General features: G+C 40.1%; 1 protein-coding gene across 5 annotated transcripts in view; it reads right to left on the bottom strand.

Annotated features, from left to right (window-relative positions):
* Positions 1-290: 290 nt before the first annotated feature.
* The window catches only part of nphp4 (nephronophthisis 4), a 178263-nt gene continuing 158691 nt past the window's right edge, over positions 291-19862 (bottom strand). For 3 of the 5 annotated variants that reach the window (XM_078254511.1, XM_078254510.1, XM_078254513.1), the window contains exons 22-30: positions 16197-16422; positions 15483-15566; positions 13017-13173; positions 12281-12354; positions 11887-11972; positions 10175-10346; positions 7796-7975; positions 6190-6333; positions 291-637 (exon numbers count right to left, since the gene is read on the bottom strand). In XM_078254511.1, the coding sequence (XP_078110637.1) occupies positions 497-637; positions 6190-6333; positions 7796-7975; positions 10175-10346; positions 11887-11972; positions 12281-12354; positions 13017-13173; positions 15483-15566; positions 16197-16422 (1264 nt within the window). In that variant the 3' untranslated portion in view covers positions 291-496. The remainder of the gene's footprint in view (positions 638-6189; positions 6334-7795; positions 7976-10174; positions 10347-11886; positions 11973-12280; positions 12355-13016; positions 13174-15482; positions 15567-16196; positions 16423-19862) is intronic. The other 2 variants (XM_078254514.1, XM_078254512.1) reach the window with 2 other exon arrangements.

The raw sequence follows: 19862 nt of genomic DNA on the forward strand, positions 1-19862 counted from the left end.
ATTCCAAATTGTATCCCAGTCCAATTCTTAAGCTTTCATGCCTGATGTAGGCATATATTTCTGAGAATTTAAATTATCATAAATATATGACACTAATCTGTTAGGAGCACTCTGCTCCCAGCTCAGAATAGGATGTTCTTTTAAATCTGACCCCCAGGGAACTCTTTCAATGTTAGATTTTGGAGACGTGTGACCTTATTTCAGTGACGCTCATCAAGCTAACACAAAGATTCTCAATAATTCACACACAACACTCCACCTTGTTCTGTACAAAAGACTGAAACAACATATGATACAAAAAAAAAAAAGTTTATTTCTGTCCTAAATCTGATTGATACAAAATTGCACACCCTAAGTAGAAAAATTAAAGCCCATTTGAGTTCATTTCAGAAAATAGAAATTCTGAAATGAAACTCAGAAAATAGATTCAAAACACAGATTAGTCAACATTTCAAGAAACGATTTGTACTCGCTGCGTGAAACAAACATCATCAGTTCATGAGTAGTTGACTTTCACACAGAACGTCTCCTCCGTCTTCTCCTCCAGGTTGTTCACATAGACCAGAATCTCCACTGAGCCGGGACTCTGGCTGGGGGCGAATCGCAGTCCGATGGTGTAACACTCTCCCCCGCCGATCTAAACACCATGAACACAACACAATGAACATGCCTCATATTCATCTGAAAGCTTTGTGAGGGTGAGTGATCATTTGTTTCTCTTCAGCTAGCAGCACTAAATAGATGCACCCAAAGTAACACAAAAGTAGTGTAAAGCATTACAATTCAGAGACAGTAATATTGTAATATAACTAATTATTCTCAAATGACATTAACTAGTAATCTATAATGTATTACATTTTGGAAGTAACTTGCCCAACACTGGTTATTGATAACTGTGACGTGATGTCACCAGTGTTGAGTAGCACACTTTTTTTGTTGCAATTACTAGCCAACACTATCAGTTTAAGTTTTCAGTTACCTTTCTCAACTTTGCATTTTGTTTAATTTGATCAAATAGCTGATTCCTTCCTTGTTTTAACAACAAAAACAAGGAAAAGAAGGAGCTTATTGTCATTCATACACTAAATGTATGAATGACAAGTATACACTAAATAACAGTCCCCATTATATGTCTGTGTGATCTCTTAACACCTTTACAGTATATACTGTAGGTCCTGTTTCCAGGCTAGATCTAACAGACACAAAATCAACCTTTGGGCATTCACAGTGTCCAGGTAGTCTGAGATGTAAAACACAAGAAAGTGTTTTAAATCTCCTTTAAAACACTATTTTAAAGCATGTTTTTCCTTTGTTTTGAACTCTTCAAAATAATAATTCAAAATGATGTTAAAAAGCTTTGGCTTTCTTAAACAGGAAACAGGAAAATACACATCTAATTTAAGAATTACGAGTTGTTCCTTCCTGATTTTCTTTTTTTTGTTATACTTTATTAATCCCGCAAAGGGAAATTACAATGTTTTCACTCTGTTGTTATTACACACAGGCCTGAATTACACACACATGCTCACTACTTTGGTCCGTATGGGGACTTGAACCAGCAGCAACCCTCCGGTTCCCAACACAAACTCCATACTGACTGAGCTACTGCCACCCCCTTTTAAAACATTTTGAACAATTTATCAATATTAAGTTGGGCAGCCTGCTATCCATGCTGTTGGGAATAACACCGTATGGCTTTGCAACAATAATAAAATACTGAAGTCGAACCATGCAGTGGAAATGAGGCAAAAGTGTAGAAAAAGTTCTTTATTTGGTAATTGTTTTTGTTTTCCCAGTATTTCAATCAGACCAGAACCGTCTTCTAGTGTTTTCCGTAAAAGCCAGCAATTGATATACATGTCTTTGTTTTTTAATCACTTTTGAACTATGTGTGGGCATTCGCCCTTTAATGACTGATTGAGTGTAACACCTTGGTTGAGATGGGTGTATCTTCAGGCAGCTAACACGCCCTTTACGCACCTGTTGATGATTCTTATTAAGGGCTTCATTGCCCATTCTCTCCAAGGACTCTGATGAAGATGTAACTCTACATCAAAACGTTAGTCACCGTTTTGCACCTTAAGTAATAAAATCGTCAAGTAAGAAGACATCTGTTGCACCGGCTATTTATTGTTATTTTATACCGTCGTTGTCCTGCCTTGGTTGCACCGGATTGTTGTGGTCTGCAGAAGCGCAGAGAACTTTCTCTTTTTTATCTGATATATATATCAATTTGGGGAATATATGCTGTAATCTCCCCCAAAAGCAAAGCAGTATTGATCTCTGTTTTGCTTTCCCTCCTGACAGCTGTTTTTTTTTGTATTATGGTGAGGTAGTTGTGTCAAAAAAAGAGAAAAGTGTCTCCACATTTGCTTAATGCTGCAGGCACAGTTAATTGTTTATAAGACATCTGGCGCCTTGCTGACAAAATGGAAAAAAAAACAATGGGCTGTTTTTCACTTTGCCCACATTTTTTCTGTCTAATTGATGCAGGGTCTTCTGGACAGCAGCAGCTCTTAAATAGTTTATGTGGAAACAGTCTCCCATTGTGTCTCATTCATTTGTTAATTTAAAATGCTGGTTTTCTGTTTGTTTTGCCATTTCATCAAATGAAAGGCAATGATGGCAGTGACTCCGGTGCGTTATGTCTCTGTGTGTAAGTCAATCAGCTATTAGAAACACTGAGGTAGACAACATGAGAATAAAACAACAGCAGTAATGACTTTGTTGTGTACCTCCTGTTTCGGGTCTGGAGGTAAACAAGGAAATCATTCACTTACTCAATCACTCACTTCAACAGCTGAGGAATGAACAGTCAACATAAGAGGCCAGAAATCATCATCAATGTCTTTTACTCACCTGTGGCAAGATGACAGGAAAGCCAGAAACATGCCTTAATATATGTTAACAGTTAAAACTAAAGGTTTCTTTTCCACATAAAAGTTTTTTTTTTTCTTTTTTACAATCAGCATATCGGTCAAAACCTTTTCCAGTGTCAGTCTGCACAGTAGTACATGGTCTAATGCATAGTGAGTGATGTTGCAGAATAACCAAATCTTGATTCATCATTTAGCTGACGGTGCACCACAACTGATTGTGAGGCTTATACCAGGAGGAAATGTCAGTGCATGACATTGTTGAAATTATCCATTACTAAAAGGTCTAACTCCTCATGTCCACTGGATGCGGCTGTATAGTGTGGCTGCACTACAGCTCCGTCGTAAATGGGTCGCAGTTTAAATGTACACACCGGAACCAAGACCTACAGTAAAGGCACATCTATGTGCCTAACGCATTTCAGACGCATTTTTCAAGTCTATTTTCTTTCATTTTACGTGTGAAACGACTGATTGTGTGTATGGCTCTGAGCGCTGCCAAACCGTGAGGTGACCTACACTCAGTACTGTGCGTGAACGCATCTTGTGTGGTCATAGACGGATGACTCAAACCTCTGCTGTTGCTCACGCTATACGGACTTCAGCAACTCCTTTAAACTCGTTTGTGGTTAATTTATGATCAATTTCATAACCGATACTTTGTGGCTGTACTTTTCCAATTGTAATTACTGAACTACAGCAGGTTGTCTCAGTGGCGCAAAAAGTGGATGCACTATATGCGGTGCATAAGGGCGCAGCACCATGCGGGGCGCCAAAGCAATGGTTTATAAAAAAAAAAAAATAAAAATCTTTTTTGGGTATTTTCAATATGTAGCTGCTGTTGTGCGTTTCTAAATCATTTCTGCATTTCCTCAATGTTATTATATAACATTTGAGAGGACTAACAGGCTAAATTAGGCACCCTGTCTCATAAGATTCCATCATAGAATGTTGACATAGAAGAGGGGGGGGGGGGGGGGGGGGGAGCGGGTGGGTGCCGTGAGCGCTGAGTGAGCAGGTACGAGCGTACGAGTAGTAAGTTGCCGTCTATGGAAAAAGAGCAAAGCAAAACAGCTGTTGGGGCTAAAAATAGAAAAAGAAAGAGGGAAAAAGAGATGACATGTCCAGAGATGTGACAGCAGTTAAATAAGTGGATGGTGAGAGGCAACAGGTAGGATTTAAAGTGTGACGTCTGTGCTTGGAGGCTTGCAAATATATTTATATATACAGACTAGCTAGCGTTTGCTAACACTGGGAATGTAGCAGCCAAGTGGGGGTTTACGGCTAGCTTAGAATATGCAAAACCGAGGTTGCTGAGCTGAAAACTGATAAATATAAGGTAGCATGTACAATAAATTACAATACTCTGGAAAACATAACTAATGCTATAACTCTGGTTTACCATGGAATCATGCATAGCTTTGCTACCAAACTTGGAGGCTTGCAAATATTCATGTTAACAGACTGGCTAGTGTTTGCTAACTTAATGCAAACCAATGTTGCTGATAGCTACATTTAGATTTTAGTTAAACCCTATGGTACCAATCCCATGCATGACATATCTCAATTTTATTAAGGTCAAATAACAACTGGTAAATATAAGGTAGCATGCACAATAAATGACAAGAAGAAAAATAAAGAAATATGAAAAAAAAAATATAAATATATAAGTTCATTTCATTCAGGTGTGAGGATGGTGGATCAGGAAAGACAGGGGAAGGCAATAGGTAGGTCTAACATTAGGTGGAAGTGTAGGGGGAGCCGCTTGATACCAACAGATTCCTTTCTTAATATTATTGATATGGAAAAACTAATGAAAAATCTATAACATAATTTTTGTTTGACAATATGTCTTAGTGGAGAAGAACACAGGCAAGGAGTGAATGAGACAGACATGAGGTCAGCGATGGCATCACGTAGAGATGAGACCAGTGATGACATCAGGTAGGAGTTCTATTAGACCACACAAAACTAAATGTTTTGTTGACTAACCTATTCACTGTGTCCTTTTTGGGGGAAGAAATAGTGCAGAGAGGGATGGAAAGCCACCACCACTCAAATCACATCAACAAGGGGTGACGATTAGGTTGCCAAGGGCAACCGTGCAACCGTTAACGTCGCTGATATACTTTAAAATAAACCTTTATTATTTAAAGCCAAAATTGTCGCTGCATACCCCTCTGACACTGGGTAGTTGCGCCACTGAGTTGTCTTATCTTTATTTTGTATCTTGCTCTTTTGTTAAAAAGAAGTGCGTCATTTATTATACATTTTATTGTCAATGTGAAAGCTGGAGGCTGGAGCCTGATTTGGGAGGGTTTTACTGTATAACAGACAATACACTTACAAACCAACTCTGTCACTGTGAAGAGAGGAGGTGAGAATATAAAATATTTCACAGAAGCAACCTAATCATACTCACAGAAAGCCCTGGGAATGATTTTCAGTCAGTGAAAAGAACTATAGTTCATTTATATTTGAAAATACTGGAAACCAGATGAATCTGCAAGTTTAGAGTCCAGCGCAATTAGTCTGGCAAAGCCAGGCTATACAATATTCCTAACAGTATTAGATATTGGCCGACTACTCAAAAAATAAATTCTAACACATTATCACTAAATGATTTGAATTGTAACTTTATATTTTATATACATATGTGATATAATGAAGTGAAAGTGGGAAGAAAGAAAATTTGACAGCACATTTTTAACAGCATCACCTTGGAAATTTATGCAAACCCATCACATGTCAGTGGAAGAAGCTGTGCCAGGATACTTCTTCTACACTTGAGCTTAAGTGATAAGTAATAGATAAGTAATAGATGACTACAAAATTTCAAAAGTGGCCTCAATTTCCACCTTTAATCAAAATGGATAGAGTAGTTTTTATCCTTAGTAGAATAAAAAAACTTGCTGACATTAATAGTGGCTATCAATAGGCAGTATTAATCTTCTCTGTCGTATTTCAAAGGTCTTTAAATTGACTTATAGGTTTGGCAAAATAATGTCTTTATTATTTCCATTATTTTATTCTAAACAGGATTTTCAAAAAAGCTGATCAAAAAGGATTCCTATCACAGGTCAGTAGCACTTTCCATTACAGCTAATGCTAATTATTTACAGGGCAGTAACAACACAAGGTACCATTAATGCCATGAATCTGCCTATACTGATGCAGGCCTTGATTTCCCTCAACAACAAAGACAAGCTTTTGCCAAGGAGGAAGGTTGCCTTTAGGTCGAGGCGTTAATTAACATATTGATTTTACTCTTAATGAGAGTAAGAGAACTGCATGATGTCCTGTCCTATCTCACCTGGAATTTATCCTCTTTAAACTGGAGCAGGTCCGGATGGTCAGAGCGGAGCAGAAATGTACGGCTGCTGCTGTAAGGGTTGGTGTAGTTGATTTTCCTGGAGCTGCCACGCCCACCACTGCCTGGGACACACACTTCAAATGCCTACACACGCACATGCGCGCGCGCACACACACACACACACGCGCACACACACACACAGCCAGTTAGTTAGTAACTGGTTGCTCACTAAATCATTAGGCCCTGTCTGAAAAAAGCACAGTTCCCATGTGCTGCTAATATCATATTTTTTACACTAATAAATTCTGTGTGCACAATTTGTACGTGCCTCAAGACACACTTTTGTAAGACGTGTGCAAGTGATCTAGATCAGAATAAGAATGGGACTTATTTATGTGGTTTAGACTGATAGGATATGAGAGGAAAACATTTAATTTAGACACTTAGCTGTAATGTGAACAAGACCTTCAATAGTCAGTCAGTTGGTTTAGAAAGGCAGGCCTTGGATCAGCTGTCCTTAGCCTTTTCTTGACACTAGCCATAAAGGAGTTGGGAATATCCAGCTGACCCAGGAAACCCCCAGGATGGTGGTTTCAATAAGCACTGATTGTGACTCTGAGTCACCAGCGGCTTTGAGTTATACAGACCTTAAAGGGAGCTGTTCATCATATCACAGGTCTTGAAAAGTGTGAAATAAAGCCGCAGTAAGAATTTAATCTACAATCATGTTGGCTATTACCACATGAGAGTGCTCCACTGATTAAGCTTTGCACTACTGTAACATTATTGCTGGGCTCACAATGGACACAAAAGAAAAGAATACAACTTGATGCAGCAGAATCAAAGATATCGTCTTTTTTTATCCCACACATTCTTCCTTATGAGTATAAACATGATTCACAGTCAGTCATGAGACAGAAATAAATGTCGCAAATACTTCTTTCCTTAGAAACTGTGGAAATGTATTGCACTGCTAGCAATCAAGCTATCTATCATGCTAATTGACAGTTTGCAAACCAGCTAGTTTGGCAGGCTATTTTAGCTTGCCACTAGGAGCATTTGGGAGCATGTTAGCTTCTCACTGGCATGTTACTGGTTGGTTGGCAGCCACAGTAGCTCACCAACTAGGTGCACAAGTGGTTACTACTTCACCAAGCAACTAGCACGACTTTCTACAGTGTTTTGGGAGGACACACTATGCAATGACAAAATGAGGGATTATTTGCGAAATAGCGACAGCGATGCAAAATCTGTAAAATATCATGAGATTGCCCATTAACGAGAGGGAGGGGGTCTTACATTTAAAGGAAACTATTTTGTAGTGTCAACCACATTTTTGGAGCAGATGAGTGAGGCTCCAATAAGGTCTGTGACTTTGACGGTGCAGTGCTCAAACCCTGTGCACTTCAAGCAGACACCTGGCACCTGTTGAAGAAATGAGTGCCACTGACAGTTACCAAAGCTTTACCAATTAGAGGATGATGGCCACACTTGTTTGATCTGTGAGAAGGGCAAAAGCAAGTGCTCACACAAAAAAATGGAGACATAATACGAACACATATATTACTATTTTAAGTAGTAAAGCCTAAAAGTAAAGCACTCATACCTTGGACAGTACAGGCCGGTGGACGTTGAGACAGAGCAGCCAGGTGGTGACGAGCCGCCGGTTCTCCACATCCACTGCATTTACATACAAGAAGCGGCTTCCTGCTCGCCATGGTTGCACCTTCAGCTGGAGCTCCTGCACCGCTGCGGGAGGCAAAACGAACACACCCTCTGGGTCCACCTACAGAGAGGGTAAGGGTGATTGAGTTTGGCAGTACATTGAGGAGGTTGATTAGGTGGGTTGTAAAAGTGAGAAAGAGACGATTAATGAAGAGAAATAGAGACATTGACCATTGAGAGAGTGTGACACAGTATAGAAGAGAGACATTTTATAAGAAGAGGTAAAAAAAAAAAAAGGTACAGAAAAGGACAGAATTAATGGGAAAAGGTGGTTAACAGTGTCAGAGGAAAATAAAGGTGGTGTTCAAATTAGAGGAGAGAGTGGGTGAGTGAAAGGGCGAATGAGGTTCGGTGAAAAAGGCAAAGAGAGTGAAATGAGAGAAAGTAGAGGCAGAAAAGTGACAGAAGGATATGAGAATGAGATTTACTGTGCGGCTCCTTTTCAATCTGTTGAGAAAAGCAAAGCTATTCTCTGGCGGTGAGCTTTATCTGGTTTAATAAGACTCCTCCGATGCATTCCAAAGTGAGCTAACCTGCTGAGAGTCAGATCAAAGCTGGCGCTGATGCATATGGTGAAATGTTTAAAAAAAAAAAACATCTGTCGCTCTTTCAGCTTGTACCCTATTTCTTCAGGGAGACGATGTTTGGGTCGTACTGTATGCACCCACGATGACTGTAACAGTCCATCACTTTTGTTATTTTTTAATACGAGTGAGTAATATGCAATGCCCTTTTACTGCAGCTCTGACTGAGAAGCATTCTCAAACTCTCTCCCCTCTTGTACCCAGTTATGAATAAGAAAATATCTATCTTAAAATAGAGGGCAATCTGACACTCCTGGAGCATATTTCCACATGTTCAGGGAGCATACAACCATTGCTAATTCTTTTCAGATTGTGTCAAATTGCGTCCAAACATATGATATGATGGCAGGAAGTAATGTGGGAACCTAATAAACTGAACTGAAATGACAGGAAAAGACCCATTATGCTGTCAATCCGCATTTGTACATTCTTGATAACGACGTGAATCTTAACCTGGGGTTAATACAAAAAAGGCTGTCGCTGTTCCATTGTCTCCTGCTGCTATGAGAACAATTTGCATGAAATAATTTTTGGATATGCGGTTTGAATATTGCCAAGACAGAAGAAAATATGTCAAGAACAAAGCGTTCAACTTGTCATTAGATATGGAAGTTTTGAGGTATGATTCTAGCTGTTCAGATTTTCACTTTCTTCTTTTCTGTATGTTGCCTCCCATTTGTGTCAGCCATGTTTTGTCCCAATAACAAAAAACTGAAATCATAAACAAAGGGAAGACAAACATGAATTGCACCAACACCTTATTTTAGATTAAACACGGGAATGCCCCAAACACTTAGCTCAGCACCATAATCTACTACTACTGTTGATTGCATGCCCTTGATCTCTTGTCAAATTACAACTCCAAATGGCAGTTATGAGTGTAACTGCAGTGCTACGAATTCTGTAAGGGTTCCCAGTGTTTCTGGCAGTCATGAAGAACTCTTAGCTAGAGGTCTTCATGGGTCCAAAATCCAAAACAGACCCTGACATATGTAAATACATTTTCAATAATAAAAAAATAAAAAACCCTTCCAAAAAGAACCCAAGGCCAATCAGACTTGATCCGAATAGACCTGATCCAAAATGTATTTCACCCAGACAGACACAAATACAGAGAAAACATCAACACTGGCAGTAGCATGCTGCTTCAGCAATTAACAAGCAGCTATCATCCAAAAGAGCAGCAATACACGTAATTCTTCCTGCACTTCACACTCTCCATCTGCCTCAAAAAAACATTTTTCTACTGCAATGGTTATGAGGCACACTAGATTAGAGCTGGTTGAGGATCTGCTTGGATCTACTTGGGTATTAGACTTATCGATCGATACAGTACAACAAGACCCTTTCTGGCTCCATTAGACTGAGTATAATTTGGACCTGGCATGACTCGGGTACCAGGTTGGGTCTTAGTTAAGCTGAAATTATACGTGTCCACGTCTCTGAGGGTCTGCGGGGGTCCGCGTAACATACATCTTGTCATCAGAGGGTGTACCATGGATGTATTATAAGGACTGGATATAGCGTTCCAGGTGTTCACTACAGACTAGGGGACCACAATCAATTGACAGAATGTATAATAAAGCCACTGTATAATTATCGAACTTAAAGAAAGTGGGTTCAGTGTTAAAGGTCCAGCGTGTAAGTCACTTTAAGTCACTCTTGAAGATGTGTACCTCAATCTCCTGGGGGTGTGATGAGAAACATTTGACCTTGCGAACAGCCTGTTTCCCCCTCAGCACCAGTGATTGACAGCTCCGCTGGCCAGTCACACAGCTGACATCCACCCGCTCCAGGAAATGCACGTAAATCTGCCAGATCTGAGAGGGCGCTGCCATCCACTTATCACTACAGAGAAAAACATCATCAGGAACAATTAAGCTGAGGCGCCCTGGAGATGCAGCAGGATCAGCATGAGGTCTGAGATGAGGAGGGCTGATCTACGGCTGTGCAAGCATTTAAAAAAGCAGCACCACCATCATCCTCTCGCTGCTGAGAAGAAGGCAATTATGTCTCTGTGGCCTTAGCTGAATAAGAGAGCTGTGAGTGGGAGGCGATGCAGTCACTTACTCAGCCCCTGCTCTGTGACAACAGCACTTAAGGAGCATTTGGGGATATTTGGAATAGAATTCAAGTGATGTGGGTTTCAGAAGGCAGACGCAATATCATTAGTGTTGGATTGAAGCTGCTTTTTACATGGTGTAACTACCATGCCACAAATGTTCACACTGCTATATTTTACGGTAAAATCTTAATAATTATTTAAAACAGGCTGGATTATCAAGGAAAAAAACACAACTGCCCTGGGCCCCGGACTCCAAGGGATCTCAAAACTCCCAGGTTCACTGCGCATCAGTTGGTTTGGGTAATTTGATTTGATATAAAATATCAACTGCAAAGGGTCCTCCATTATTAGCTAATCTTTTAGTCATGTCATATAGAGGGGGCCATGTGTCAAATGCTACTTTTAACTCATCCTCTATCATTTTAATGTATTGAGCTCACATGGTGCATACCCCTGAATAACTTTGTTTTTAATCTACTTACCACAGACACACTAATTGACACACAGATAAACATAGGGCCAGCTCGTATTATTCCAGCAAAGGAGGATTGGATGATCTCAGTGTCTCTAGGCATATGATAAAGCTGCCATGTACAGTCTGCTATGTGCACTGTTTAAATTGGTACATGTGTTCTTGTTATTGTTTCAATTTCCTGAACAGATTCATATATGACTTTGATTGGGCAATCAAAATATCTTATGAGAAACAAATTAAAGCTGCCCCGTGGAGTTTCTGACCACTAGTGTTTGTTTTTCGTACACTGGCACGAGGACTTGCACTTGTGTGTGTGTGCAAGCATGCAGATGATGCAATCCACACATCTGCTGACTAATTGGCAGGGAAAAGAATTTGCTTTGCAAATGCGTTATGAGAAAGAGAATCCAATGTGCTTTGCTGAGAGACCCACCTGATGTTAAAATCAATGTGTTAGTGTAAAGCTCAAAAAGGTATCTGATGCAGATCAGTTCTGCAGTAAATATGGCAAGTCAAAATGTTATATCAGAGTTGGATGATACATCCCTGACTTTTAATAAGAGGTAAACATTAGCCCTACCCATTATCAAACCCACACACAATATTGCTCTAATATCTGATGTAGATTTGGAAGACTAGAGGACGGGTTCTGTAACTTCAGGCAGTCAGACCACCAAACCTCTATCTGATTAGTTCATTAATTCAAGCCTGCGTGAACAATTTAATTAGTCCAAAATAGAATGCTTCTTCAGGCTAAGTTGTGTGTGTGTGTGTGTGTGTGTGTGTGTGTGTGTGTGTGTGTGTGTGTTCACTGTGTACGGCATGCCTGCTCAGTAAATAATACATACGTAAAAACCATCACAAAGAACATTTTTATGTGTGGACTGGGACTCCCTGGGACTTTCAAGTACACATCCTGAGGCTCCCCTGGCACCTAGACAGAAACAAAGTGAAAGGCAGAAATATTTTCAAATGGAGGTGTAAAGGTAAGAAGGCAGAAATAAAAGAAACCCCACATTAGCACTTTAAAAGTGCATGGCATTGTGTAATGGCAAGCCTTTTGTGTATCAAAACAGCTTGTCATTCATGACAGGTGAGCTGGAATAAAGTTCTTTCCCCCCTCGATCAGGAAATGGTGGTGAAGCAATAATTCCGCACAATGAATTCATAAACTGCCAATATTAGCATGGGTTATGGTAAGTAGGGCCTGGAAAATGTAAGAAAATAATGTAATTGTCTCACCAGCATCCTTGTCTGGCAGATGATGTTAGGGTCACTGCAGCGTACGGAAACGTGAGTCCTGACATGTGAATCTACTAGTTAACCCCAAAAAAAGGACAGAAATGGTTAATATACAGACCACTATGAAGCAGTTTATATAAATGTTCATATGTCAAATGTCAGTTTTAAAAACCGAGCCGACAAGTCGATTGTGATATTTTATGCATACATACATATACACATAAATATGGATATGTGCTGTACATGCTGTGCTATTGTCTTCATATGATTCATTTCATTGTTTCTTGCTTTACATTTCCTGCTCTATTTATAGATTCCTCCCTGTTGTTATTACCCTTTTTGTGATAGAAATGATATGGTTTTTTGTTGTTGATATTTTAGTAAAAAACATAAAAACGCAATAAAATGAAGGTTGAATTCATTATTCATACCCATCCACCTTGCATTCGTTTTTGTATTTGTGTATGTGCTCCTCCTGGAGAGTAAATCAGTGTACCTACTGAAGATGTATTCATGCATGAAACCAATACTAAAAATGCAATAATGTGCAAATAAATTAGACGCAATTAAATGTATACAAAACTATCCAATCTAGCCTTGATTGGATAGTACGTATATGATAGATTGCATCTAATTTATTTGCATATCATTGCTTTTTCTTTTTTTTTTTGGAAAGTGGAAGCTGTGGGACAGGAAGCAATAACTGATGGGGGATAACTAGGGTAAACTGTGCTACCTGTGGGGTCATGCCAAGGCGGCAAGCGGATGGCTTTCTTGAGGAAGCAGAGCTCGGGGTGATAAAGACGGAAAGTCTGGTCGACAACATGAGGCGTCGGCTCCACGTTCACCTGGCAGATGGCCATCGGCTTGCCATCTTCTGCTTGGAACGTAACCTGTGGAGGAAGGTGAAAAGTCAGCAGTATCAGCTGCATGCCACTTCCCTGCAATGGAACAGCATTTACATCATCATCTCTCTTTAGCGAAAAACAAAACTGGGATTGCCATGTTTTCTTCCCGAGGCAGTTCAGCTCAAAACAACATATAAGCTTTTTAGAAAGCAGCCTTTAAAAGTTTTATTTAAAAATCCACCTAAGAGTATGATGATGATGGAGCATGCTGTACACTAGAATATAAAATTTGGCTTCAATTCGACTACGAAAACCCCTACAGACCTGCAGAAGTTTGCTCCATTAAAAGAGCCCTCAGGATCTGATCTGGGCACAACACATATGCACTAATTACATATGTTTACATATGATAGCTGGTATATACTGTACACACACTGTACACCAACATATGCAAACACATTGGAATTGCTAACCATCTCATGCACCATCATGCTTTTCACCATCTTAAACTAGTGTTTGATGGCTTGATTTGTATGATATGATATATGTCACTAGAGCTGAGTTTTGGGATTATAGACTACATGTAACTGAATTGCAGTATATGATTATTAAATAAGCTTTGACCTCTACCCAATCGAACACCTTTAAGATGAACTGGAACACCGACTGTGAGCCAGGAACTTATCACCCAACATCAGTGGCTGACCTCACTAATGCACTTATGGCTGAATGGGAGCAAATCCCTGCAGTCAGATTCCAAAATCTTGTGGAAAGCCTTCCCAGAGGAGTGGAGGCGGTTGTAGCAGCAGATTCATGCCGAATAACAATCATCTAATTCCACATATGGGTGTAATGTTCGGGTGTCCAAATACTACATCAGAAGTCTATCATTACACATAAAAATTTAAAATTTCATTGAAATAGATTCTGCCCCAGCAGTTGCTTCTTCTATTTATTCATAGAAATAAACATTGTGCAAGTAAAACTATGCAGTGCTACAATACAAAAAGAGTTCCTATTCATTACAGCAGCGTAACAGATTTAAATATTTTGTCATGAGTAATGGAGAAATACTTAGAAGTATAGAAGTTAACTTTCCACAGTTTGGTCACTGATTCACAAACTCAGAAGTTGATCCCTGCCAAACAGCAGCTGTCCAAATTGTTGATGCATCAGATTTGTGGGCCCAAGCTGACCTGCAATAGTGGCCCATATCTGGCTCTGGTGATGTGTGCTGACTGACAGTGGTGCCAAAGCTGGCATCCTGACAGTTCTGCTGTTGGGGCTTGTCAGTTTTAGCGGAACACAGATTTGATCCAGACCTGACCTCTTGACAGGATTTTTGCTCAGAGCAGCAGTGCTGACACTGGCACACAAATACACACACAAATACACACACACACACACGCACGCACACGCACGGCAGACTGGCAAGTATTTCATCACCCCGTGCAATGGAAGAGCTTCAGGGGTACTGTACATGAAAAGAATTATTGCAAGGTACTGCAGGTTAGCGAACAGTGATGGGTATCTTTTTTTTTTAAGCAGAATCAATGTGGCCATTTATGCTCACATTGGTAGAGAGAGGGGCAAGATTTCAATTTCAACTGTTTAATTTTGGTGACAGCTGTAGCGCACAGGGGCTGCAGAGCACATCACATCACATGGGGATATAGAGCACAACGTCTTATCTGAAGTACATCTGAAGTTTCTTCCTCCTCTAAACTTCTTACATATTATAAACGGTTGAATAAGTGCATAAAATGGGAAAATAACTTTATAACATGCATGCTTAATTTAGAATAGATTAGTCAGACATGTCAAACTGTCCTCCAATCGGAGATAGTTTAACCCTCCAGCCTGACATTTGCAAGTTGGAGAAGATAAACAACGTTGAGTAAGATAAAAGCGATTTCCAGCATATCATTTTGCTTGACAATCTTGTCTGGCTAGTGTAACTTTTTAAATAGTTGACACTTCAAAGTGTTCTTTGTGTCTGAGCTGTGACTGTGGGAGAGAAGAGGAGGGAGGAGGCGGTGCAATGCCACTCCACGGAGACTAGTCAGGGAGTATGTCTGTAAACTAGATGTTGTTGGACTTAGGGATGTACCACAAAGTTAACCCAACTACATTTCTGATCAAAAGCTTTATCCTAGTTAAGGTGGCTTTGTCTAGCTCTTATCATGACAGAAACATACTGTACATCCACATTGCATCTCAAATCCATGGCTTACTATAATTCCAGCCTGGAGACAAACAACCGAGGGATTGAGAAGCAGACAACTACAGAAGCAGATAAAAATGGTCCAATACACACAAAATATTGCTCAAAGCCAAAGTAGCACACTCTGTACCTTGATAGTCTTGGCAGCAACAATATTGGACAGATTCTTCTTGGCCACTTGAGAACCTTTGCCTGTTGGTAGGAAGCTTGGTCCCTGGGAGGATTTGATAAGAAACAGAATAGTTATCAAAATTGATCATCTATCAAAAAATAGCTAAATATCGCAAACAAAATTTCACACGTGCACATCAGTCAAGATAACTGTAAAAGATCACAAGAAGCAGAATAGAACCAAAGGGCGTAAAACCCCCGGTCATCTACAAGAGATAAGAGCACAGCCTACAGTATGTAAACATTTATTTCAAACGGTAATTTCTTAGCATCCAATTAACTGGCTGAGTTGTCATAACGTGTATAACTTGCACTTGAAATAGATCAGTTATGTTTAATAATCCTTGAGGTGTAGTGACATATATCACTGCTGCAACCCTTATTCTTACATGGTTCTTACAGCAAACACTTCTTTGGACCTTTCAAGGCCAATCAATTTTAAAAGATTTTAAAACTGGAATAAATAAGTTGACCTGTAAAGTGCTGCGACATCAGAAGTTAGAAGGAGAGAGTAACTTAGATCTTTCATTTGTGGTGATGCAAATATGTGGTGACTGGACAAATCCAAGCGTAACATCTGACTGATGCACTACAATCCTATTTGTCAGAAATACTGCATCCTGCAATAATTACCATTCCTAAAACATGGTTTTATAAGTTGACCATTGCTAACCGTTCCATCAGCATCAACCTTTGGTCTCCAGTGTACCTGAAGGGCCATGGTGTGGTCGCAGAGAAAACTCTGGTATTTCAGGGGAATATGGATGCTCTCCTTGGGCCGGAGGTAAACTCTGGGACCTGGGGCACCTTCCTCCAAGTGGAACATGTTCTCTTCCAGCGGGGTTGGAGTTTTGGTTAGTGCTTTAAAGTAACCCCACTCCTCTGTGTTAGTGATGACACTGGATGGAAAGATTAAAGGACATGGGTAAGATGAAAGCAGGCTCCTGTATATCTTTAATGGATATACAGGTAGATATACTCCACCCTGGTAACAGTCTTTTCTCCCTGTTGAGGTTGGGTAGAAGGTATCGGATACACCAGGCCAGCACTGAGAGGCTCAAGAGGGGCTTCTACCCTCAGGCCACTAGAATCCTAAATGAGGATCCTACCCAAGACTGCATTCTGCTAAATGATGAATCATGCACTAGTTAAAGGAGCTGATGGGCTTACATTTACGATTTAATGTGACAAATAAAAATGGATTGGTTGATTGATCCATCCAGGATCAGAGTTGGTGTTACACTATCAGGAATACAATTTTAAACCATTACCAACACTGTCCAGTACATCCTAGTACAAAATTTGGCCTGATGATGGTTTCAGAGGGTCATTAAAAACATAAGGATTCACTAGGATTAATTTAGGTCTGTTTTTGGCCTCTACTGACTCTTTAGCTGCTAAATGCTTCACTGTGTTGACCAGCTAGTTGCTATCTGTGTCTGTCTGCTGTTTGGTGCTTAGCAGGTAGTGTAGAGTGGGTCTTTAGAGCTTTTTCTATGAAAACTGCTGCCTGCTATGGCTGACATTGACACTATGAGAGCGGTGAGAGTGAATCAAAACAGTAAAGTTGTTGGCCAGACAGCTAAACATGAGCTGAAACTCACTATAAAGCTTAGTAAAGATGAGGGGAGCTGCAGATTGAAGTGATTATTCTCTGTAGGTCCATCATTACAAGTGACCCCTTTCACGTTGTTTTCACATTATTTGACACATTGTTACTATAAAAGTAGTGATTATAGCCGCTTTAAAGTGTTGACTATTTTCGTGGAAACAGCATGTTTGATGCGTGGCCATTAGTAATAATCACGGTAAATATTCCTCAACTACTGGATCTGATCTCTCGAAAGGATTCCAGAAATGCATCTAAAACAATACAATTCCCTTTAGTACAGACAAACAATATTGATCTCCCATTCTTACAAATTAATTCCAGCAATATGAAGTTCACTGTGGTGCCAACAATCAAAGTAGGCTAATTCCACGGTTGAGCAGTCAACACGCATGAACGCAATGCTTTCCTTATAATTAGCGGCGGCAGCTTTCATAAAAGTGTATAGAGGTCAGTTAAAGCCCCCCTCTCCATCCGTAACAAATGGATTTCCATGGAGAAAGCAACAGGAACAGATAACACATCCAACAGAGGGAGGTCTCGTCTCTGCTCTTTCCTCTTCCTTTGAATGCTAAATTTTCACGCGCAAATGCATAAAAGGAAGTGCTGCTTTAAACTTCAAAGGTTCCAACCCATGGGCATGGAGAGGCGGATTTCTCTCAATAGGAGAGTGAGAGTTTATACATTTTTCAGGGCCCCACCTCACTAACAGGGCGAGATGCAACAGCCAATTCCATGAAACTTATTTGGAGATTCCCACCTGTGCACACTGTGCAATAAAACATTTTGCCTTTGGCTTATCACAACAACAAAGAGTCTGTGTGTGTGTGCGTGTGTGTGTTTCAGCTCAGCCTCTATTAAAAAAAACATGATTAATTTTTAAAGAAAGAAAATAGAACAAGGTAGGAGGTGAAGAGGACAAACAGATTGAGACAAATAGAAGAAAACAGACAGGGAAAAAAATAAAGCTGATTAAAAGGATATCAAGAGATCAGAATTGAATGAATGCAGAGGTGAGAATGCACAGAGAAGAAGACGGATAATGAGATGGAGAAATAATGAGAAAGAGAAAGAAGCAGCATGGACAGGTGTAGTCTCCTGTCACTCTGCTAGTCAGCAGTCATGGCTCACACTAGGCTCTGTGAGGCCAAGTGTAAAAAGTAGCCATGTAAAATGGATGGCAACAGGTAGCAAACACGTCCTCGACTTCAAGAGGAGCCTGTGGGCTCTAAACCACTGCAGACATCAAAGCTACAGCTAGCCTAGCCTCTCTCTAAGTACTCTCCCTTCAAAGCCTGATGCTGGATTTCAGGTTGAGGGTCAGACGTTTGTTTCTGTAGAACAAAGAGCTAACCCAAGGCCTTGCTTGTGTTCTAAAGAGAAATATTTCTCCTTGTCAAATATTGGTTGAAAATATTGACAATAAAGTAAGCACATTCGCCTTGGCCTAGGCCAAGCTATGGTTCATGCAGTCCAGGAAAATAAAGGTACAGTACAGGGGCCAGTTTTGTTGTTTATGTACATATTCTCTAGTCCTTTAAAGACTTGGCAGGTTAGTGTAAAAAAATGTTTTAATGTTGCCTCAAATACAGCTAATAAACTCTGTACATATCAACAACAGATATGCATGTGGAAGTGACATCTAGATCTTGAATACTGGGAATTCAGATCCAAGGATTGCTTGGTAATTCTCAGCAAAATTAACTTCTGTTACCTAGGAAACATTCCTGTGGCAACCCAAGATTTTCAGTGTTCACCTGTGTGTGGGCGTTGCGCAGACTATTGTGTGTACTGTAGGAAAACAAAACAAACACTAAGGTCCAACGTTAAAATGCATTATTACGGTTGTATAAAAGTATCTCAAAACTACTTGTTCAGCTTTGTGGCAAAGTATTCTTTCGTGTGCATGAGTACAAAATCTGTACAAGAAAACTATGCAGGCAGTTCAACAAGTGGATTATTCAGACATGCAGGTTTCCGTCCACAAAAAAAAAAAGGTGGAGTATCGAGTGCAGCACATTGCTCTAAAGTTACATTACTAAATCCTGAGAAATCCCAAGCTCCCTGGTAAAAAGTTATATATGTAAATCAAGAAAGAAAAGTCTTTCAACTCTGATATACACTGAGTTAATAATGGCTTGATTCTTCCTCCCATCGTATCTCCTCATCTCTTCTATTGCGATCAACACACATAACACTACTGCAGATTTAATAAAATACAAACCACACAGTAATCAAATTTAAAAGTGTTCTGTGCTTCGAGAACTGTCTCAACCTGACAGTGGGACCTGAATTTGACTCTTGAAACCCACACTGCTGCGGTAGAAACACATAACATGCAGAAGCTTCCTTGCTAATTTACACATTTCTGGCTCTTGGTGGAGGTGGCAGACGGTTTGGTGTAAAGTGTCACTCTGCCTCATCTGGAAATATATAAATAAACAGGGCGCTAAGCCGGAGAGAGGACAGATGCGGGGATTGATGACTCTCAATTAGACCTGGTAGGCCCGGTAGCCGGGCTAATGCCATAATGATTCATCCATGGCGCACTCCAGACTTTGTTGATCAACGTGATATATGTTAATCCAAAACTCAGGCATGAGCAGAATGCATAACAAAAGATTCAGTGCTGGGGGATTAACAACGCTAACTGAAGGAAACAAACACAGCATGGATACCAAGAACGGGTGATCCAGGCAATATCAGCCATAATGGCTTCTATGTGTGGAT

This window comes from Sander vitreus, chromosome 7 (genome assembly GCF_031162955.1).
Source record: "Sander vitreus isolate 19-12246 chromosome 7, sanVit1, whole genome shotgun sequence".
Lineage (NCBI taxonomy): Eukaryota > Metazoa > Chordata > Actinopteri > Perciformes > Percidae > Sander > Sander vitreus.